Source organism: Cololabis saira, chromosome 4 (assembly GCF_033807715.1).
Source record: "Cololabis saira isolate AMF1-May2022 chromosome 4, fColSai1.1, whole genome shotgun sequence".
NCBI lineage: Eukaryota > Metazoa > Chordata > Actinopteri > Beloniformes > Belonidae > Cololabis > Cololabis saira.
Window position 1 is genome coordinate 32,350,351 of NC_084590.1, and position 24,033 is coordinate 32,374,383.

The window sequence follows — 24,033 nt, forward strand, 5'->3', positions numbered from 1 at the left end:
TTTGGCTTAAGGTTTTTCTCCCACTAGAGCAGTTTTCTCCTGCCATTGTTTATGTAATAATTATAATTGCTCTGGGGTCATGTACTGCGTCTCTAGAAAGCGCCTAGAGACCACTTGTGTTGTAATAGACATGATATAAATAAAATTGAATTGAATTAAAATATTGCTGGATTATAGAATGATGAAGTTTCTCGAGGCCATATCTAGTGTAAAGCCTTCTGTGTTGAATTTATGTGACTGTACTGGCTAATATAAGAAGTGTACTTAAAGCATACAATTTCAAACCAGTCACCTCCACACAAGGCACTATTGTGATTTGTGAACACAACTATCATCCATCCATCCATCCATCCATTTTCTATACCCGTTTTATTCTTTGCAAGGTTACGGGTGTCTGAAATCAGAAATCGGTTTGTTGCCAAGTATGTAACTGGACATACAAGGAATTTGTTTTGGCGTAGTTGGTGCAACAGATTTTTCTGCTGGAGCCTATCCCAGCTCATTACAGGCGAGAGGCAGGGGTACAGCCTGGACAGGTTGCCAGTCTATTGCAGACAACTGTCAATAACACGATTTTAACATGGATAAGCAAAGACACATGTACACAGTATACAAGTATTTCTGTATCGCATGTAATGTTTCATTCTTTTCTTTTAAAGATGACCGACCAAAAGTAAACGCAAACAAAAGAGCCTGGTAAAGAATAAAATAAAATTGTTAGAAAAGTTTGTTTTATAGTCAAATGAATTGTAAGCTAAACTTTTTAGCAAATGTTGCTTTAATTATGGTAAAAGGTAGACTTGTGACCATTTTGAAAATGAATATATTTACATTATATTTATTATACTTACAGAACAAACAAACAAAAAAAAAGGAAAGAGAGGAGATTTATTAATAGAATGCAGGCTGGAAAAACCCAGCAGCTTGTTCACAAGTCTGACGTCATCTTGAAGCACTTTAATATTTTATTTGAGCGTTGTGAAATTAAAAGGCTCAAGGAGAAAAGGCAAAGGAGAACCGGCTGAGAGAGAAATGAGTGAGAGAGTGAGAAATGGAAACATAGGCCAGATAAGCCCTTTGAATAAGCAGAAGCTCACCTCCCTGTTTAATTACTAAGTAAGAATAATATGGTATTGTAATAAAATAAGAGGCTCTTGACAAAAGAGATGGGAGTGTTTATATATTTGGAGTGTCCTCAACACATACTGCAACAAAAGTGACTGCAGTCCCCGCGGTTTGCACCGCATGTTTTATAAACTGTACTCTTTAAATCCGGCGTTATGCTGTAATTGATATCCAATAGTGATACAATCCAGCATAGAGAAAATATCAGTTGTGAGAGGGACTTTTAATAGACCTGGACTCCTCCCTGCTCGTCTGTCACAACAAAGCAGAACAGCGTCCTCCGGTGGACTTTACTGGATAATACAGAAGCAGCATGACGTCACTCTGAAGCAGGCGCTGTTATCGCTAGTAAACAGCTGTCCCGGAAGAATCCTGACAGGCCTTGTGAAGATTCCAATACAGAGTAACATAGATTTTGAACTGACATAGAATTTGTTCCAGTTGGCTTTTTGGGGTGCTTAAAGTTTTTAATGATATAATCATTCAGCAGACTACAACGCAGGATACATTTGGATCCACATCCATTCTCTTCATCACACTGAGAGAAACAAACAAACACACATCAGATCATGCATGTCACATAGCAATACGGTGTTTTACACACTTCAGAGGATGGATGACATGACGTGTCCCAGGTGTGAAAGGGCCTGTGTTTGACTTGACATTCTGCTGGCAGGTGATTAGCAGAGAGTCAGACCTCACTGCCCCCATCAGACATTATTACACAGAAGGCACCGTCTCCCTAATACATAATTATAAGAATCATATGAACGTCCTTCAAGTCTTTTGTGGTGGGTGAAACATTTACAAAGAAAAAGGCTGGCGCATCCAGGCATAAAATGTTAATAGTCTTTTAGATCAGTTTGGTTGGTTGCAGCCAGGAGGATTTACACCCCGTAGCTTCCAGATCCAAAGCCAGACTCCCTCTCTCCCTCTAATGTAGTGATGGAGTGGTGTGACGCCACTAATGATTCTGTCAATCAATACTTTGGCTGGTGTGTTACAGCAGGCCTCCTGCATCCTGTCAGGGCTGTCACTCCTCCCCAGCCCATCTCAGACACGACAAAGACCCCACTCACCCACACCTGCATCGACACCCTGCAGTACATCTTATCTGGGTGAGAGATTTCAACAGGAGGGATTATGTCAATAAGATGTGCAGCCTACAGACAAAAAGTGACTCCTGAGGTATAAAAATAGATTACAAACCCATGTGTGGGAAGCTTTTTAATCAATTTGCACCTAATGAAGAGAAACAGTTGAACATGTGAACTCCCTCTATGAGGCTTCAATAAACCTGAACTAATCTAAGGCAATCCTTAATCTCCTGACCTGGGCTGTTTGCATTGTCCCTGGCACTACAGTATCTAAGTGTTTAAAGAAAAAAGGAACATTAGCTCCACATACTCCCATCTTCCAGTGATGAAGAGACTAGTGGGGGTTAGCATTAATTTCCAAAGCCTTATGTTTCATTTGCATAATTACCATAAATCATTGCAGGGGTGTTCTGTTGCACAGTGGAGAGGAGAAGGAGAAAAGGCTATTGGGAAAAATGCACTCTTTGGAAGGGTGACAGCACGCAACAGACTGCTGACTTAGCTGCTGAGGTGCTGATAAAGAATAATATTAGGGTTCTTGAAACAGTGCAGACTTCAATTCAATGCATGTCTGTGCAACGCAAAGGGATTGTGAGTTATACAGTCTATGAACTACTAAAGCACAACCAAAGAATAAGTTACTAATTTAATTTCAACATAACAGTTTATTCAATGCAAAACTATTCTTAAATAATGCCAATAATAGTGAGAATACCTACAGTTTGTTTTCCCTTTGTCTGCCTGTCTGTGAATCAAAGAGCTTAATGTATAGTAAATCAAATGATACAATGACAAAGTAAAGCCTTGGGGGCAGCCACCATTCTACTGAAAAGATACTGTACATTTGCAGCTTTTTCTCATTTATAGTACTAAAAGGTTAGTTTTTGCAATGAAAAAAATAAAACAAAGAGCAAGGTTTGCAGTGATCTGTGCTCAGCGATGGATTGGATTTGGGTAAAATAAATGTGATGGGTTTAATGCTTTGGGGCTCTGTACAGGCTGTGCAGCCTGCAGGCTCAGTCATCTACTAAAGATCTAATGCACTGTATATGAATAAATTAGAATCTGTGACAGAAAAGAGACTTGGTTATTTTAGGAAAAGCACACAAAGAATCACCTCATACAGAAATGTAACACGTAAACTGGTTCAATAGTGCTGAATGTATCATATCTCTGTGCTGCTTCATGTACCTGTACTGAAATAATATATATATATATATATATATATATATATATATATATATATATATATATATATATATATATATATATATATATATATATATATATATATATATATATGTAGCAATCCAATGAAAGTTTTCTAAACTTTGTCTACCTTGTTTTATCTCTCCCACCAGGATTCCACAGCTGCAGTTGCTGCAGCAGCTGCCTGACCTGATAACTTCCAGAAAACTGTTGGAGGATGAACAAATGATAAAGATGGAGAGTGAAACACGGAGAACGAAACATGCAGAGAGTTTCTGAGAGAAGCACATGCTGTATGAGGAGATGGGAAAAAGGATACATTAAATATGAAAGGGGAAGGCAAAAATAAACCATGACATGTCAGAAAAAGGAGGAGGAGAATGTTATGGGGGCCCTTCTTAAGGGGGCAGAGACGGAGATGCTTGACAGCTGGTCGACAGGGAAGGCAGCCCTGCCCAGCTCAGCCTAGTCTCATTGCAGCTTGGCAGGACAGATGGGCTAATTTGCCCCTCTGTGTCCTTCACAAGTCAACACACACATTCATTCATTTACAGATATCGAGGGGAATGCATGTCTGGTTTTTGCAAGCCTATAAAAAAAAATGTATATTCAATAAAATCCTTAAGTCAAGTCCTGCAAAATTTAGGTATGAGTACATTAGAATAATAATAGTAATAAGAACAATAAAAATCAGTTGCTCCTCATTAGGTCCTTGAATTAGGTAAAGGCAGCCTATGAACATATACAAAAAAAGATCCTTTATTGTGATACATGGTCTCCCTCTAGTGTCCAAGCTGCGCTACTGCAGCATATATCTCTATTCAGCACCGTGTAAGTGGACAGCTCCCACACTCAATACAAGAGCCAAACACCAAGACAAAAAATTGAACTAAATAGAAATATCACCTCAGATTTTTACAATGAGTAAACAATTCTAATATGTAAACTTAGGATAGTCTGAGTTTCCTCTCTAAATGCTTGTTTTCGTCCCGATTTCTCACATAATTTAGTGGCAACCGTTCTAAAAAAAACATTCACCCAATCCCCAAACAGTACTGATTGATGTCTGGTAATAAAAAGACATCTATCTTCCAGACAGTCTAAAATTGAAACCGCAATGGTCTGTGCCCGTGTGCCTGTGCCTGTGTTTGAGTGTGTGTCCTCACTCTTGTGTAAGTGTGTGTTTGTAGGTGGTCTAACTGAATGTGTTGCAGTATTATGAACCTATAAAATGTAGACATCTGATTCACATATGAGCATAAAAGCCAGAGTTTTGTTAGGTTCCCCTTTAATTGATTCTATAATTTCTGCCTCCATCTGAGGTGTTGCCATAAAGCAGAGGGATCAATAATGAAGAAAGATATCCAGAATAACTACATTTTGTTAGTTTGCCATGGCGATGAGTGAACCAAGTTACATTATAAAAGATCCTTTACTCATCTTTACTCATCAGTCGGCAGCTGCTCATTCCCTTGAAAACATACACTCACAAAGACCTGGTTTCCTGGATGCACGAAAGCTCACACAAACATTGCATTGTCATGCAGCAAAGCTTTTGTCAGACAGATGTCATACCCACAAAGGTTAGAAATTCAATTTCTTAAGAGATGGATTCCAGAGTGCTGTGTCTCAAGAAAATATGACTGGATTCCTTGTGAGTGTATGTGCCTATGCATGTTGAAAATCTATTGTTGCACCAGAAATGAAATTGGTGGAAATTCAAACAGGTTTGATCTGTCGCTTCCTGCAACAGTGTCACCAAAGAATGAAAATAAAATAAAAAGCCAGACAGCATGTGAAATGGGACAGAGTGAAGATGATATAGCAAATACGATCCATCAACATTTTTTGTTGTTTTCGTAAAGAATCAGACATAATAAAAGAAATAAATTAAAAAGCATGGCAGCAGCTAGTAAATCAATGTATGTTTTACATCCTCCTTTAGTGTTTGCTGATCTCCATCTCATCTCCTTTGACCTCACGGTCTTAAAGCACACATCCACTCTCCTTCTGTCAGTAATGATCATCTGCCTTCGTCAGCACGTTCAAGTCCCTGAGCTAAGCATTTCTCCGCCATCAAAAGGAACTCAAACACAACCAGAGTCTATTATTTGCGTGTGTGCACATCACACAAATGTGTAAACACTCCTTGAAGACCTTATCCACAACCTTCTTGGCCTGGATGATCACTGCCAGCTGCTCAAGTTATGACTTGAGATCTCTGCTCAAGTGAGAGCTGTCAAGTGTGTCCTGATGGCTCTGAAACATATTTTTATCTCTGATGCTCACTCAAAATTCTCTTCACTGGTAACACACCTGACCCCGCTTTTATCCCCAGAGAATCCAAATCAAACAGTCTCCTTCAGCAGCAACTGAGTAGACAAGTACCACCTAAGTATGTTCATACGCGTAACTCTCACAGACGTCTCAGAGATTTAACCTGCCTGTTGACTTCAGTCTCAGAGATTAGTAGGGACGTGTACAGCCACTTGCTATTCAGCCAGTAGACTGCAGAAGATGACAGTATAGAATTATAATGACCACAACGGATGCACAAAAAAAAAATCCAGGGGATTTACTGTTTTATGGTGAAATGGAAGATGGAACGCTGTGCTGAATGGAAGTGGCTGTTCCACTGATTCTACTTGTCAGTGTTGTTTTTGCTGGGAAAAAAGTGTCTGTATGCCTTCAAACTATATGCTTTTATATCATTTCCTTGGAAAATACTGGTTCTAAGTGTACATGGTCAAAACATTACTTTACAGTTGCTGCCTTCCTCTGGGTAGATATGGAACTACATGAACTTTTATGTTCTCCACATTATGCAGTAGTGCAATTTTAAATACTCACAGCATCCTAACTCAACAGCAACAAAAAAGTTAATCACTTGGAGCTTTTATGGAGTTATGTACTTTTATGGAGTTACGTAGAAGTTGTGTTATAATTTCTGGCTATAGCATCTGGCTATAGCCAGATGCTATTTCAATAACATATGCATCATTGTTCATTCAATATATTCACACCAGAGACTGGGAAAAGCAACTGGAATGAGCAACTGGATGTTAACCAAAAACAGTTTCAGTTAGAAGTTATAAAACTTGGAGTCTGATCAGTGAAACGCCATTCTCTATTGCAACAGAAACACAGACTGGCAATCCAGAAAATGTGAAAATCGCATATGACCAACAAAAATTCTAATGAGCAATAATTGTTTATTTGCATAAAGCTGAGAAGCATTACAAACTTATCACTGTGCTATAGGGAACACTTTTATATGATTTGGTTGCATTGCTCAGTATATGTGTAATTATTGGGAAAAACGCCCCTCATATAAACTGTCTGAAAGTAAAGCAGAAGTATACAGCTGTATGGGAGCACAATGACAGAAATACAGATTTATTCAAAACAAGGTACTTCTATTAAAGAATGTCCACAACTGGAGTTTAGCCAAGTATAATGTAATGTGGAATGACCTCAAATTGAATAATCGTGCAAATATAAATATGTCTGAGCTGCAACAATTTCTGCATGGACAATAGATTCAAAGCTCAACCTGAAAGCTCTGAAAATCTGATCCTTAGGTACTGGAAATGTTTGCAATTACTGTTTCAATAGTTGACATAAAGGATTACTTAATACTTGAATGTTATTAGTTTAATCTGATTGCTTCTGTTTATGCTTGCACCCTACCTACACTCTAAGTGAATGTATGTCTGCAGAAAAGGGATAAATGCAAATACCTCTGTATACACACACAAAAAGCTGCAATTACCAACCGCAGTTGCTCCTTAACTGTATAAGCAACATCACACACACATTCTCAAAAAAGCAGCCTGTACACACACACACACACACGTGTGATATGCTGCCATGGCTTTTGTAAGCCTGGTATTTGTAATGGAAGTATGCCTGACACATATGACTTACAGGTGTGCTGCCATCTGACAGGGTCATCATGCTGATCGACATGCTCATCTTGTCAGAGGAAGAGAGCGAAGGTGGGGACGGGCTCCTTTTCTCAACCTCCTGTCTCTGCAGGAAGTCACGCCAGGCCCGCTGGATACTACGTGTAAACATGAAGTGACAACATGAATTAGAAAGCCCAGGTACGGATTAATATTTAAGCTCTGTAAGAAGGACAAGTTCACTTTTACTCTAAGCAATGCAGTTTCTCTACTTTCTTTCTATAGGTAGTTTCTTTGGATAGTGGCCACTGAGGCGCATTAACAAAGGCATGAGACCCTTCACTCCTATACATAGACTACACAAATGAGTGGTAAACATTTCTAGCAAAAGGGACTGGTGCTTATCAGTTACTCTCTACAGGGGAGAAACCAAGTAGAAAAGGGATCAGAAATGCATATCCAAATAAACTTTCTGCTGCGAGTTGTTGTGTGTAAATGTATTATTTTTATTTTCCGACTCTAAAGTGGGGCCCTGAAACTCAGTTTAGGAGCTGCCGATTTGGAGCAACAGTAAGGAAGACAAGTTATGCATCTAATGTTACAGGTAAAATCTTGTCTATAATGTCTGTTCTTAAGCAGACATATGAGAGGTACTCACATCAACGCCTTGTTCTCAAGGGGTTTCAGGTTGATATTGGTGCTGTTGTCCAGGTCCATAGTCAGATGATTACTAAGCAGAAGAAAAGGGAGTAAAGGATTATGGGACACACACAAACAGATGCAAGTTCAATCTATCAGTAAATGATCATTGAAACAGAAAATAATACAGAAAAACAAGCCTCATTAGAGTATGTGAGCAAACCCACCTCTGCAGCTGAAGTCCTTCACTGTTAAGATGCTCACAGGCACTCTGAAGGCTCTTCAGCTGATCCTGGAAGAGAAAGACAAGAGGGATGAACAAAGAGTCAGGCCGCCAAAAAAAAAAACAAAAGCAACTTAGTATCGTAGATATGACAGAGACTTTGTAGATGAGAGCGGATCCCTGCAGTATGTGAGCCTGTAAATGTACTGTAAGTGTGTTTTCCGTCTCTGTGTAATCACTGTGCTGAGCTGAAGGGCCCCTGAAGGAAGAGGATTGACAGAATTTTGGATATGTTAGATGTTTACATGCAAAGCTGGTGAAGTAAGCTTTGAAAGAACGATCAAATCTGCTGCCATAGCATTTTCTATGCATTCAGCCTGGAGGTATGACAGAGAAAATACAGAATGACATCACTCATGTAGCTGCGGCACTGTTGTAAAGATCTGGCAGACAGTTTGAAGACGGAGCAGTAAAACTTTACGCTTTAACTAAAATGACTTCTCACTGTCCCTTCCATCCCTTGCAAGCTGTTCTCCTCCCTTTGGCTCCATCCTTGTGTTTTAATAGCGCTGTGTAATGAGGACATGCCTGCATTGACATAATTGAGCAGATTAATTGAATTACACAGGAGCAACAAAGTTTAAGTGGAACAGTTCTTCCTGATGAGCGAAGAGGGTCACATCAGGGCAGCTAGCATCTACCAGCTTCATCACAGTATACTTGGCTGTGTTTACCATCAAACTCCTCACTATTATATGACTTTGTGTTAGACTGATCCATTACTGCCTAATGATCTATGCATGAAAGAATATATTGCCTCTATTAGGTGGCAGATTAGACTGTAAAGAAAGCCAAGCAAGGAAATATACTGCATCCAATGAAGGTACCACCAGGCTAAGATCAATACATATACTCCAGTGGTTGCTTTTGTTTTAAAGTGCAAAGCAATGCCACACTGTGCAAAAGGCAGTGTTTTTCATTTTTATTTTTTATTACTACTGTACCTCCCAGAAGGAAGAAACAACTCATTAGACAAAATCAAGGACAGTGACGGGTGGTGTTTTTCTTTTTCACCATAGTTTGCTGTCTGTTTTATGTAATGAAAAGAGGATTCAGTTAAAGCCTAAGTGGACATTCAAGGTTTAGTTATACTTTGATGATGGTTTAAATACACCGCCCCCCCAAAAAAAACAAAAAAAAAACAGACTTTCTCAAAACTCCTGCTTGTCAGAGCCAGTACCACCTCAGCCTTCCCACATCACTTTTAATGCTTTCCTCGACAGACAGTGGGTTCCGTTCCCTCCACTTTCCAGCAGTGCCACGCGTGATCATCCAGTCAAAGACTGTTAAATAGACTTTTAGAAAAAAAGTGCCTTTTGGGAATTTTGAGACAGGCAGGTAGGCAGAGAAGATGAGATGTAGAAAGTGGAAATAAGTGATATAAAGACAGAGGATGGAATTTAAAAGATTAAAATAACTTAAAGTGAAGAAGATGAAGAAGAAAAAGTTGGGCAGAAGCAAAAGAGGGAGAAAAATGAGCAAGTGACGATGATGGAGAGAAAAGGAAAGTATAAATGAGGAGAAAATATGTGCTTGCTGTGTGTGTGTGTGTGTGTGTGTGTGTGTGTGTGTGTCATTTTAGGTAATGGAGTTGCCAGCAGACTGCATGAGCTGATCATTTCAATTTTCTCTTAGAGTTACTGATGGCCCAGTCACAAGTCTGGCCACGCAAACTATTACACCACCTTAAAGATGGGCACACACATGCAAACACTGACACAGACATGCATGAGCATGACCTCAAGCAGAGAAGCGTCTCTATTTCTGTCCCGACTTCAACTCCACTAAAACTATCGTCTTTTCTCAACATAGATCCTTATTTAGCCATTGCTTACACAAATAGGTCATCGTTTGGGTCCCATCGAACTCAAGTGAAACAGACACAACGCAGCAGCACAGCTTCTTGTACTTTGATCACTTATTCTGAACAATTAGTGATGCAACTATGTTTTTTCTTTAAGCCAGTTGATAAATAATTCATTTTGCCAACTCCAATAAAAGAATGTAAAATTATTTATCTTCTGAAGTATTTCTTTGGAAAAAAAAATAAAAGAAATCACACTTTTGATTTTGTAGAAATCCAATTCTCAGCAGTCCAATACAGGACTGTACCCCACGCTGAACTTTATGAAGAGCACTTTGAGGATGGGAGTCTTATCGGATAACATTATTCTTTGCTCTCTCATCGCTGTTTTTATCATTGATTAAATGTCTGTGCTTAAGGACCAAGCTGCAACACTGATAGCTAGAGAGCATTACGCATCACTTAATCAAAGTCCTGACTTCAGTGGAACATTTACAATGATTGTAATACATGGGATTGATTTCATAATCCAATGTAGCATGCATTTTGCTATTATTGAGTAAAACATTGGGTACAGTGTTGACCAAAAGCTGAGTACGATGTCAATAGCAATTTATTTCATCCTGTTTTCCTATTATCCATATCCGCACCTGTATCACTTTATTTCTGCTTCAGTAGAGAACCTCATCATCCCATATCTGGTGTAGGAACGCAAAAAAGTACTGGAACATAAACCAGAGGTTTGCATAATTTAGTGGCAAAGCCGACATAAAATCTATAGTCATTTTGGGCTTTGGCAGTGCCAAGCAGGCTTGTATTGATTGGTGTGTGCATGTGTGCATTGTGCATGCAGATATGTGTGTTAGTGGATTTATGGTAGAGTCCGTTAGAGTTGAGAGAGAAGATGCAGGGCGGAAGAGACGCTGATGTAGAAGAGACCTTGAACCCACCGGATGTAACACAACAACAAAGGAAATGGAGCTAAAGAACACAAATGCAGTTGACAAGTCCTGCTTTACAATCTCCCCTCCAATTACGTCCTCTCTTTAGCCCCACGTCTTCACTCCTTAACCTTTACATTCTCAAAGGCAAATGGAAATAAATTAAGACAAATGAGAGGCGGAAACACTAAATTAAATACTACAAATGAATTGCAGTCATTTCTTTTTCCTATTGAAAGCTGTGAACATGAAAGACACCAGTATGTTGAGTCCTAATTGAGAGATATTTACAAGAAGAAGGTTTTGAGGAAGGCCAAATTAATTTTATACTTGATCACTGTGAAAAAAGATACAGACTTTTTGTCTTTAGCCTGCAGCTACTATGAAAGAAAACTCAGACCAAAGGATTATCTTCCATCGAAGTCCCTTACCAGGTATTGATCTAAACCAAATAAACTGAGTTATGTTCTTAAAAGTGAGCAATTTAAAATATTTTTCCATGCAAATAACTCTTTCAAAATTGCTTAGATATAAATGTTTGCCTGTGCCTCATTTAGTATTCAGGGATATGGGGAAAATGCAAATTAGCTGTGCATCCTCCCTCTGTGCTTGGCTGCAGTCCTCTGCAATCTCACGCTGCATAATGAAAGAAACCATCCACTGTCACATCAGTGGGGACACTCTGCCAGTCAACACCCCTCAGGTATACTATTTATAAAAAGGACAACACACCCCAATAACTTAAATTGTAAATCAAGAGGTCTGTTTCAGGGTACTGACACTTGTTTTGAAGCTTTTTATTTGTCCCATAGTAAAGTGAGACATTTTTGTCAGTTGTCATCCAAAGTGAGCACATAAATACTATATTGTAGGCTTTTGGCTTAATCATGTTGGTGCAAAGTATGTGTTTCTAATTAGTAAAATGAAAAATAGTTTTTTTCTTACCTGGCTCGGAATAGTTAGCATAATCTTTCAAAGCAGCAGAATCGGCCCTTGAGGTTGGTTTTTTATCAAAATCTGGCATTTCAATTTGGCATTTGTGTACCCCAGTTTATTTATACACTAATAACATTAATACATTTTATGTTTATGTTTTATGTTATGTATATGTTTGTGGAAAGCACTTTGTGTTACATTTTTTGTATGAAAGGTGCTTTACAAATAAAGTTTTATTTGATTTGATTTGAACATATTTATACTGGTATTATATTGAGATTCAACAGCAAGTATTGGCAGCTTAAGATGGCTGTAAGTATGCAGAATGCTGATATAATTGCTTTCAGAGACATTGTGTGAGGCAGAATTATCAAACAGATCCAGGGCAGCAAACAGAGGCCCTATTAAATCTTTTTTATTTTTTTTCCCACATTGTTTTTATTTTTTCCATTTTAGGTGTTTTTGGTTTTTAATTTTTTTAAATGCAAATTTAACTCCAAAGCAGTATATAAAGTAATGAAATATAGACAATTTATGCAATTATAACTGAAAACTTGTTTTCATACATTTAAACATATTTAAAAGGCAAAAACATGGCACTACTGTAGTTATTCTCGTGTCCAACAAAACATTCCTTTTTTGGGCATAAACAAAACAATTCAATAAGTTATTTGTATGAAATAAACAACTAAGAAATAAATAACTCAAATACACCTTTCAATATCCATTTAAAGTGCAAAAAAAGAAAGATATTGCAACAGCTCATGCAGTAAACAAATAATTTTAGCTTGTCTAATTTATTGTATCACCAGACACACAGCTTGTCATGAAGCACCTGGCATTTTTCAGGTATGTCATGATGACAAACCGTGTGTCCGATAATAGGTATAGTAAATATAGAAACTATGAACTTCATTGAACTAATATAACATTTTGAAATTTAAGCTGAAATATCCAAAGCAATGAGCACTAGTTGTGCACGGTTGGGGGTGTGTATGAGTGTGTCCGTGTTCGTGTGTAACGTGTCTGGCGATTCAATCTGCAAGTTTTGCCAGCACACGGTTGACTGGACACGGAAGGATACCTGAGTATACAGGGTGAAAAGCATAAACGTTACACCACAAAGAGGCCGATGATCATGTACTTTAACCGCAACGTTTGTAATAGGTGGAATCGTAATTTTGTATTACAGTATGACCCACTCTCCTCGCGTGGTGCGCGAACGAGGTGCATTTCTTAACACAGCTGGTTGTCTGAAAAGTTAATTTAGTCCAAGAAAAAACCCAACTTTTACGTACATTTTTAATCTTTTCAGGAGTTTTCAAAACCAGCGCTTTGTTAACGCTACCGCTACTCTTGGACGCCATGTTCATTGTATGATAGTTTCACACCACGCGCATGTGTGAATTAAATTACGTGACCACTGGGATTAAAGTTTACCGGGCGAAAATTTTATAATGAAAAAAAATCTTTAGACATACGAATCGATTTAGAATCGAAAAATAAAAAAAAAATGTCAACACAGGCCTACTCTATATGGCCTTGCTACTACAATATATTAGGGTTGATATTTTGTCTTAAAACCTGCCAGCACATAAGATTTTGTATGACAGAACTAAAAAGAATAACATAAACTTAGAGGAGTTCAAAGAAGAAGCAATGTAACAGTTTTGCTGCATTCTTCCTCACTAAATTCAAGTGAATTCATCATCACCTAATTATCTAAAAAGGAAGAATAAACTTATTTCTTCATAATATTCTACCTTTTTCCTTATCAGGACATTGTACAGTTAACATGGAGATGTGTTAAAAAGGCAACAAATTCTACAAAATAAGTCATATGTGGAAAAGAACAACTGCAGATAATTTTGAGGCGTCATGGTCAAAATCTATCTCAACAATGTCAAGGTTAGTTTGAGAATCAGTGTTGCTAAATGGCAGTTTTGTTTTGTTTTGTTTTTTAGGCTCAACTGCAGCGTTGTTCATGGTTTGTGAAGGTTAAATGTCAGAAAGAAGGAGATGCAGCACAAGAGATAAAGGAGGGAGAGGCCCACAGTGAAGAATGTTGGAAGGAGTGACAATAAAGGGAAAAGGGGAGAATAGAATATGAAAGTAGGTTCTTTGTCAAAGGAGGAAAGAAGGGCCATGTACATGAAAGAATGGGCCCTCAGGCTGTGAAAGAATTAAACTTGACCAACAGCAGCAAGCAAACACAGGAGAAGAGGAGGAAATGGCCTTCATATTGCCTGTGCACGGATGTAAATCTGTCCCTTGCAGCTCTGCCTGATCTACACACATATACTATTACTCAAACACATGATTTAAAGAGCTCTCCTGCACCTATAAATGGTCTCTTAACTCAGGTCATGTGGCAAAGTGGTGGAGGAACAGAGGACACAGATGCAAACATAGACATGTACATCAGATGATTTTATTAAAAATAGAAAAAAAGGGACTGCCCAAAATAATTAGAAATTATATTATAATAATAAAAGCAATAATTATTTTTATTGCTATGCACCTTTTTTTATCCAACCCCTTATTTTTCTGACTGAAACAAAAACATATATCTTCCCACATCTGTGCCCTTCGCCTTTTCTCTCCTATTTTGTCTTGTTTGGCTTGTATTCCCTCCACAGCCTCTCAGTCTAAGCTGGTTTTTCTCCTCAATAGTTCATGAGTTTCCTGATGTGAAGTGCCGGTAACGGATTCCAGCTTGTCATTCTATCATCGTCCAGCGATGTTGAATGCTAGCCAGCTGTGTTTGCTTTCCTGGCGAAGTCAATTAACTCTGACGCACGGTGAAATGTTAATGCAGGAACTCATTAACATTAATACGGAATGGACAAACACATACGCACTTTTAAGTGTCCAGCCTACTGAGATCATCCTAGTCAGTTTGAATGATGCAAACCAACAAAGCAAAGCATTGCACAATTCAAAAGTAAAATACAAATACCTTTTGTACATATTTAGAAATTATTAAAAGGCAGATATACTCCTTATCTCTCTCATAAAAATCGACTGACCAAGTAAAAAATATCCATAAGTATATTATTTTACCTATGGGGTTGCATCATATAGTATTTTTAACATCCATGGACTATAAGGTGCATCTTTTTTTTCATCCCAGTACAGACTTGTGTGTACAAGAAACCACAGTTTGTTCTTTGAGTGAACCACCGGGAATCTACTAAACAAACAGATGTCCAGCCAAAGAAGCATTAGTTTCTTTCGCCAACATGTGTAGATTTGATCTTGCTGACCAGTTGCTTCCAGCATAATAAAAAGTATAACCTTAAGTCCTGGTCACCCTTCAGCCAAAAAGCTGTCATGACCCAGCCTTCCAATGATGGTAACCTAAATGCTTTAAACACCAATATACCATCTGCTGTGCTACAGAGACTGCCCCCCTTCTCCCACACAGACACACAGACACCCCGGCTTGGAGGCAGCCTCAATAAGCCTAACCTCCCTAGGGTCCTTTGGCCCAGCCGGCCGGCCGGCCGGCCGGCGCCATCTCGACCATCTCACTCACATCCCCATCACTCTCTTCTGCTGCAGGAGCACAGAACTTGCTGGTAGCGCTGTGTGAGTGTGCATGATACCAAAAATCAAGAAATTATTAAATAAAAAAAAAAAAAAAGGGAGAGAGCAGGTGTGGTTATCTCCAGTTGCTCCTTGCTATACGTTCTGACTTACGGCACCTGCATGTGTGTGCATATACAGATTTACCAGTGTCTGTGTCCAGACGCGGGTAATGTCCTCCCTGAGTGACCCTGCAGTGACAGCCTGCTTCCACATAATCTGTTGCACTCTCTAATACACACACACACACACACACACACACACACACACACACACACACACACACACACACACACACACACACACACACACACACACACACACACACACACACACACAGAGAGAGTCCTTTCTGCTCTGGGACTTGGGTTAATGACTGACAGCGCCGGAGACAGAGAGGAGTGACACTGTGAGATAGAGGGGAAATGAAGCAGGAAAACTTGAAGGCGACTATGCCAGCTAATATGCCAGCTAATATGCCATCATCGATAAAAGATACACACTAATAATGCATAACTACTACATGATACTAATAGGAATAAATGATGAGCTAATGGTCACAGTACAGTTAATGGAGGAGAGAGGTGAAAGGCAGTGGCTTAACTTGCAGCTTCAGAGATGACAGCAAAGAAAGATGAGAAAATCTATTAATGCCACTAGTTGGAGGTGAGGAGAGTGACTAGATCTAACCATATACATGTACAGAAGCACACATGGAGACGCACACAAAGCCTGGTTGTCAAGGCGACAGCATCTGTGTGATGTCACACCCAAGCAGAAAGTGGTCCACTGTTGAGAAACATAATTATGCAAAGTAAAGTAAATTTATTAATGGATAGCCCCTTGAGATGAATCATTTTGTTTCGAGGGGGTCCAACAAAAAACATACAACACAGTACAAAACAGTTACATACAACATACATAATACATAAGGCTCTCACACACAAACCCGCTCACACACCTGTCCCCAAGACCTACCACACCCGAAGAGCACAAGTAAACACTGCATATAACGCAGTAATAGCAACAAAAACAACAATATTAATAATAGTCATTATCATCATCATTATGATACAATATATGAAGAAATAGATACGTTATATATAAAATAAATAAGTAAAAATAAAATGAGAAGGCAATACCACTAGAGGCAACTACATGGTTTATTGAGGTTGGAATATAGTGAGTTTTTAAAGAGGTGTAATGAATTAAGTTTTCTTATATTAATGGGTAAGTTGTTCCAGTCTGACGGAGCTTTAAACTTAAAAGCAGCGGGAACGGTCGGGCGGCCGTCCTCGGCGACAGGCCAACCAACCGGGCAAGTGTGCGTGCACACGGTTTTATAAATCTGGATTTTTTTGTGCGCATGCCATTTTCGGCTTTTGGGCGCACGTGCACTTTTAGTATGGATCCTACGCACTCTTTTATAAATTAGGCCCCAGTTGTCTTAGCAGCTATGTCAGATACTTCTAAAGCAATTCTTTGTGGTACCAGAATAACAGTAACGTCTGCTGGTAGTTCGGTTGCACACGTATAAAGAAGAAATGACTATTATAGAGCGCATAATGGTGGATTCATGTATGCAACATACAGTTTAGCCGATCACATCATAATCTTGTGTCTTTTCAAATGCTAACGTGAACAGTGACAAAAAAATAAATAAATGTCTTTTTCCACTTCTTAGCACCAGATATTGGACATCCGAAGAGAGCTGCGTTCCCTAAGGGGTCTTTGTGATTCACTTTGAGAGTATGCAAAGCCTGAAGAAAATGTACAGCCTGACCTTCTTCTGTTCTTCTTCTTTTTTACCTGCAGCGGTGTTCTCCCTGCACAGTTGGTACTTCCAGCTCTACTGGTGGGCCATAATCAGAGCTGTAAAGCCAACCGTTAACATGCCAGAACAAACACACAGTAAAGCAGACCCTTTTACAACGCCATTCAATACTACCTGTCTTCCACGGCCGCTGAGCAGACCACCACTGTACTAATGACTGCACCGCTGGCTGGAGAGCAATATATATGCAAAAAAGCTTTTTTTTTATTATGCATTATGGTCAAATGGTGTGATCGGCATTGTTGCTTAATAACACTGTAAAATCAGTTGTTGAGGGAGCAGTAAAAGAGATGCAGACTAAGGAATATGAGCTCCCTGGGGGCTTTTAATTTAAGTTGATACGATCTTATATAGAACCTTATTTTCATTCTCAAGAAGTTTCGTTACAGATGTATAAAATGTATTGAATTTTATTCCCGACTTCTCTTAGAAAGTACAAATTCTCTGAGCTCACAATGGAAGGAGTGCAAAGTGAAAACTTCATGGTACACTTCAGGGCTTAAAAGAGTTCCCCTGTGACTTAGAAGTACAGCTAAACCAAATTCATCAAACTCTGAAGAGAAAAAGAGAAAAGTGAAGTGAGAGACAGAGAAAGAAAAACTGTTATATTGATACAGCGTACAGAGTTCAACTTATCCAAACTTTTAGTCCATATCACATATCAAACTTCAAAAGTAAACCAGAAGCTTTCCAATAATCCAACTTCTATCTCTTGTAAGAACACCTCTGACTTGCAACAGCCCTTTGGTTAGAGTGTAGTGGGTGTGGAGCCTTCAAGCCCGAGCTGAGATACCCAAGGACTGCCACTTGAGTCTATTTCGCTAGTGTAACAAAGCTCCTGCTCATCCACATGAAACTTCTTGCCCCTTATTTTCACGAGGTTTGCTGCACCTTCAAAGAAGATTGAACTGATTTTAAAATGTAAAACTGGTGTGTTCAACATCTAAAAGAGTAAAGATCGCAATGGACACCTGCATGATTTGATGGCTGGTTCTGAGCAAAAAAGCTTAGTGTTTCACAAAAAAAATTAAACCCATTAAATGGACAATTAAATGACCCTGGTTTCTTCACAGTGTTACTGATAAAACGGCATGTGCCAAGATTACATATAAAGTACCGTACTGAGAAACACTAGCCATCCCGGGCATTCACGCTCCAAAACATATAAAACGTGATAGTTTTTCCAGGGTATATGTGGTGGAAAAGCAGAACAAACAAGAACCACACAGACTTGACTAATGAGAGGAGAGTGAGGTTATATGTAAGTAACAGTGCTGAAGACAACAAGAGACTGCAGGCTTGAAGAGGGGTGATGGAGCAAGAAGGGCAGGACTAAAGAAAAAAAGAAATGAGGGTGAAATTTTAATTCATTTTTAAGTGATGCATGTAGAGCTGCTGTGCTAAAAGTGCTCAGCCATGCTTAATTCTATCAGCATCTTTTCCAAATAATCCCTCTTACATACTCTCATACCTATTACTGTATCTCCATCTTTGAAAGTATTTTAAGGAATCTCTGTGTCCACGGCTGTAATGGAACACTGCAGAAAGCCTGGCTTACCTCGCTTCAGCTCAGCAGGAAATGATTAAAGTCACACTCCAGTTAACTGTCGGTCGCCCTCAGCCCTCGGGTGGAACCACCCACCTGTGCTGAGCCTCTTAAGAAGGCTGGTTGCACAGCCGCACACATACAAATTAAATCAGTGACCTGTGCAGGGCTATGAAGTGAGCATTAGGCACATAGCCTTGGCGGGCTCCAGCTAAAGCTCTGCTATGCTCTAAAAAGCAGCAGCAGGGATGGCATAGCAGGCAAGACAAGCAGGCAAGACAAGCAGGCAAGCAGTGTGGGTGTTCATTAAAACACCCAGCACCATTCACAGGGAGAAACAAGGCCATAAAAGCAATTAATCTGCCCATAAAGAAGCCATTCCCCCTGTCTAACACGTCAGCAAACACACACTCATGACAGAGGGAGCATGGAGTGGCAGAGGACAGGAGCCTGAGCTCTTCTCCCAGCCTTTTTTCTTATCATCTTTCTCTGTCTGATTCGCTTTCTTTGAACTACTCAGATGAATCTGAAAATTTCAAGTTTTTTTTCCCTTTTTAAGAAAAAAATTGTTCATATCTAAATCCTGCAAAGCTTAAGTTGTAGAGATAGGCCAACACAGAAGACGGTAAAAAAGTTTGAAATGAAACCAAGCTGCAGGCTGGGAGGCAACAGTGCGATGGTGCGGCGCAGACCGCTTTTCAGAGGTGTCACTGTCGTACCACTGTTTTGTGTAATGTTGGGCACTTCTCTTGTCTGTTTGCTGCTTCTTGAACCAAATATGATTCTGGCTCAGTGTTTTTGCTACCAAAACCTTATCAAAGCAGGACCAAAGATAACAGTTACTCTAAAAATAACACAGAAGTAACAAAAAGATATTTAAAGAAAAACAGCAGGACACAGCAGATAAAAAGAAAATTATACCCCATCTCCACCTTTGAAAAATAGATTGTCCTACCTTATCTAAAAATATTGTTGGGAAGTTTTAAAAACATCTGGGCTACTTCTTCTCTGATGCACACACACACACACAATTGCACCATTACAGTATAAGCCAGTAAAATAATAAGTTTGTTGTTGACTTTGTAGTTTCACACACACAAGCAGAGATCTGCTGTATTAGAAAAACTAAACTCAATGTATTTACTGTGGCTCAGTTATGAAAGGTTGCTCCTCCTGCCATTTTATATAATAAGTTTGTGCGCTAGTCTGTTAGCGAGCCAGGTCAGTTAAAATTGGCTGACACATGCAGAGATGGTATTTTTTCAGCGCTCACATTGGCCATTTTCTCACTTCCTCTATGACAAGAAAATTCAGATACATTTTTTTTAAAGCCCCAATTCGCAAACATTTATCCAACAGCAGATGATTATTAAAACACCATTAAAAAGTATCACCCAAGATATCTAAAACACACGTAATCTTCCACTGCTGAGAATGAGAAATGAACAAGTTTATGAGCACCAGCACTGGTGTCAAAGTTGGCATCGATGACGCTCCTCCTACACAAAAACACATCAGGTAAAACAGTGGATAATGAGCATTTGAACTAAATGTATGCACACCTAGAAAGTCCTAGTGGGAGCATTTATAGCCAGGAGCTGTGCAGATGATGAGAGATGATGACTTGCATGCCTCCGCCCTATGGAGCAATAATGAGAGTGCTGTGATTGCCAGCACTAAGAATAGTAGGCTGCTAGTGGCTTTAATAAGGGGGTGGATTGTGTATCTGCTACTCGACCCTGTGGCTATACTATAACTAGATTTATAACTACTTCAGATGCTATAAGAATGCCAAATAAGGCACAGAAATGAAGAGAACTTGCAAACGTATCCGTGTACTTCGGCCTGTCACACTTCCAGTCACGGACTTTAACTGTAGGCAGAAAGGTATAAAAGTAATAGAGGACATCTGGAAACGCCCTAAACACTGAAGGACACAGATTCAATTTTTTTTCTTCTCCAACAAAGGTCAACTAGAGTTTAGAGAGGAAGTCAAAGCTCCCAGGTCTCTACTTACTGTACCAAACATCAAATTATCCTTTTCCAATACCCCGTCCTCAGCTTTCCTTTAGATATTAACTCATTTTGCTCACTTATTACAATCTGTCCTTCAGGATATTATTATAGGAAACCGTGAAATTGTTTGGTTTTCTTTTAAACCTTAGTTCAATTCCAACATGTTGCATGTAATGTTTTGATATTTAATTTTTTATGTCTATGAAAACATGGGCTCTCCGGGTCATCATAATAATTCCGTAAGGATCCAGCAAGTAAATGACATGAGAGACATGCAACAACACGCATGCAACATGAAAATATTTAAATCATTCTTGTATACATTTTCCGCCACATCGGACTTCTCTTGTTGTACCAAGTGCCCATACCTCCGAGCTAATCTGGAGGAAACCCCCCCCCCCAAAAAAACAACTTTTTGAATATGCCCGAGTAGCCCAGGGAGGGTCGTGAGATCTCTGATCTCCATTTCACCAGCAGTGCTTGCGGCTCAGCGCTGAGGTATCTCGTGATTTGTCTTTGGGTCAAAGACGTATAAGGCCTTTGAGTAGCACATTTTTAAAATACTTAAAATAAAGATATTTTTGGCCATTTTCCAAACATTTGAAATGTAGTGTACACATACATGTATGTGAAAACTTCAAACAAAGGTATTTTAGTGTTTTTAAACCTTTAAACCGTCATTTGGGGCGACCATTTATCTCAAAATGAATAGGGTGGTCACCCCACATGATATCAAAATGTGACGTATACACTGCAGCAGTTAGAAAGAGGATTTATTTGTAAAGGAGAGAGAGACTACTGACCTGCAGGTTGTCTCTCTGGGACCCTCATAGAGTAACTGGCTGATGCAACATCCTCTTTGAGATGATTGTCAATATAAAAGTCCCTCAATTGTAATTTTTTCATGGTCACCCCAGATGATAATTCAGACAATGAACATATTCGGACAAGATTAGTTTGTGTATTATGATTGAAATGTGTGTACAAATGTTCCATAACTTTGTCAATAAATCTAAAACAAGTTTGAAAGTATGCCCAATAGGGCAAGCATTATTTTTAAATTGTTTTAATGTGATTTAAAACCAGTTGTCCAAACAGAAGTCAAGGCCGGACGGTCACCCCACATGATGTTTTCACACTTCAGATGGCAGAAAATGACCAATAACCAACATGTTTAAATAAAATAAGAGTGGGCACATGTAGAAGGAACGTATTAGACATACATGTTATATTTTTTATTCATTTTTATGTTTATTATTAGGTAGAAAGTTCCATCGGACAGAAAAAGTAAGCGTCACGTCTTTGACCCCTTTGCTTCCCGTAGCACAGAGGAGAATGAAGTTGAAATTAGTTCTGGAGATATATGTGATTGAAAGTTAATGCATTTCAACAGCGACGACATGCTCTCCCACGCCGCAGTGCGCACACAAACATACACACAAGTTCAATTAGTGTCCAATCGTAGGGGACTCAAGTGTGGGATAAGTCATGTTTAGTGCACCTGTCTTTCCAGCAGGAGCTGTAGGGAAATTAAAACGGAGAGTTTGGGAGTTCAGTCATGAGAGCGTCAACTGGAGGTCATAAACACGCAGAGGAGACGAGCTGGAGTCTATCCTGCTTACATGATGACTCTTCTTCGGGAGAGAGGCGATAAATAAATAAGTGGATCCCCCTCCCCTCAGCACACGCATTGCCTCGATACGCTCAGAAATGCTTGCGGAAACATGAATACAAAGTGTGAATAAAAGCATAGAATGCACAATTATTCCAACATGTTGGCATCGTAAAGTACACGCCTTTCAACTGGGATGTGTGTGAATCTGCAACTGCAGACACCTGGGACTCTGAGTGACAGGTACACGGGTGACTGTCACGAGCACCCAGCTGATGAATATTCACACTGCTTTTCAGTCATTCTGCTGAAGTACACTCAGCTGCATGTTTGCATTTCACTTCACACAGACCGACACATTTGGACAGACATGCAAATGCAAATTTTAAAAAGACAAACACGGAGGCAGTCAGAAACATTTCCACTCCTGCCCGCATGCTGTCAGCAAAGTGAGCAGACGAAAGCAGGAGAACTGCAACCCACCGGGGTGACCTTGACTTTGAGAGCACGTACAGCCAACTCTACAGATGCTAAACAACCTGACTGCGTAATTTCTTCACAATTCACTCCAACTGCTTGTTGTTCTGCTCAGGTCTGTCAGTCGTCCCTTCTTGTCTGATGTTTAGACAATTTCTAAATCAACTTTTTAAATTGTGTGCATGTGTTTAAATGCAATGCAATCTCTCTTTAATGCATGGTGCTGGAAATCCGTAGAACATCTGTAACTTCCTCTCATCTTTGAATAAAATATCCAAATTGGCACCAACAGCCAAAAAACCATAAGCACCTTTGAGCCTTTACTCAGAGACAGAAGAAAGGGATGAGTATATGTGTATTATGAAAAAAATAAACATGCAAAGTGGCTTATTGTGCTTGCTGCAATTCAAGTTAATGAAGAAGCAACATCACATTAGCTCTGAATATTGAGTTGTATTGAAGGAACAGCTGCAGTGTGGGATGTTTTACTGAATTTATTCAGGCAAAAGCTTACAGGAACATTTTATTATATATGGGAAATACACAATGGCATTCTTGGTTTGAGTTGCAAAAGAATGATGACTTTTGTGTCCACACAGGTGCAGTAGAAAGCACGATGGGAGCTTGCTGACAACCAGAAGATACATTGCCCAACTTGTATAGGAATACAATACAGCAGACAAAGTATGCATTCAATGCACATTCTGTAGTGCGATCAGCATTTGCAGAAGCTTTAAAGTGTCCACACTGGGATTTCTGTGTGCCTGGACATTTGCAGAAAGCATGAACTTCACTAAAAGGGATATTTCATTTTTGAGGGGATATGGTTCTGTAAAATACCTTTTGCAGTTGGTATCTAACCTTCAGTATACAGCTGTCTCAGAGCTCCCATTCTGGAGAATCGGGGACAGATTCTGATAGGGAGCTCAACTAAAAGCAACTAAAATAAAAAGTGAATATTCATCATCTAAAACAACTCAGCTCTAATAAATGTAATAGGGATGAATGTGAATGCTGTATT

The 24,033-nt window shown here is 39.3% G+C and overlaps 1 protein-coding gene across 1 annotated transcript in view; it reads right to left on the reverse strand.

Moving 5' to 3' along the window:
* schip1 (schwannomin interacting protein 1) overlaps window positions 1-24,033 on the reverse strand; it is a 272,692-nt gene that overhangs the window by 174,021 nt on the left and 74,638 nt on the right. The window contains exons 6-8 of the mRNA XM_061719473.1: window positions 8,203-8,267; window positions 7,995-8,066; window positions 7,359-7,494 (exon numbers count right to left, since the gene is read on the reverse strand). Coding sequence (XP_061575457.1) covers window positions 7,359-7,494; window positions 7,995-8,066; window positions 8,203-8,267 — 273 coding nt within the window. The remainder of the gene's footprint in view (window positions 1-7,358; window positions 7,495-7,994; window positions 8,067-8,202; window positions 8,268-24,033) is intronic.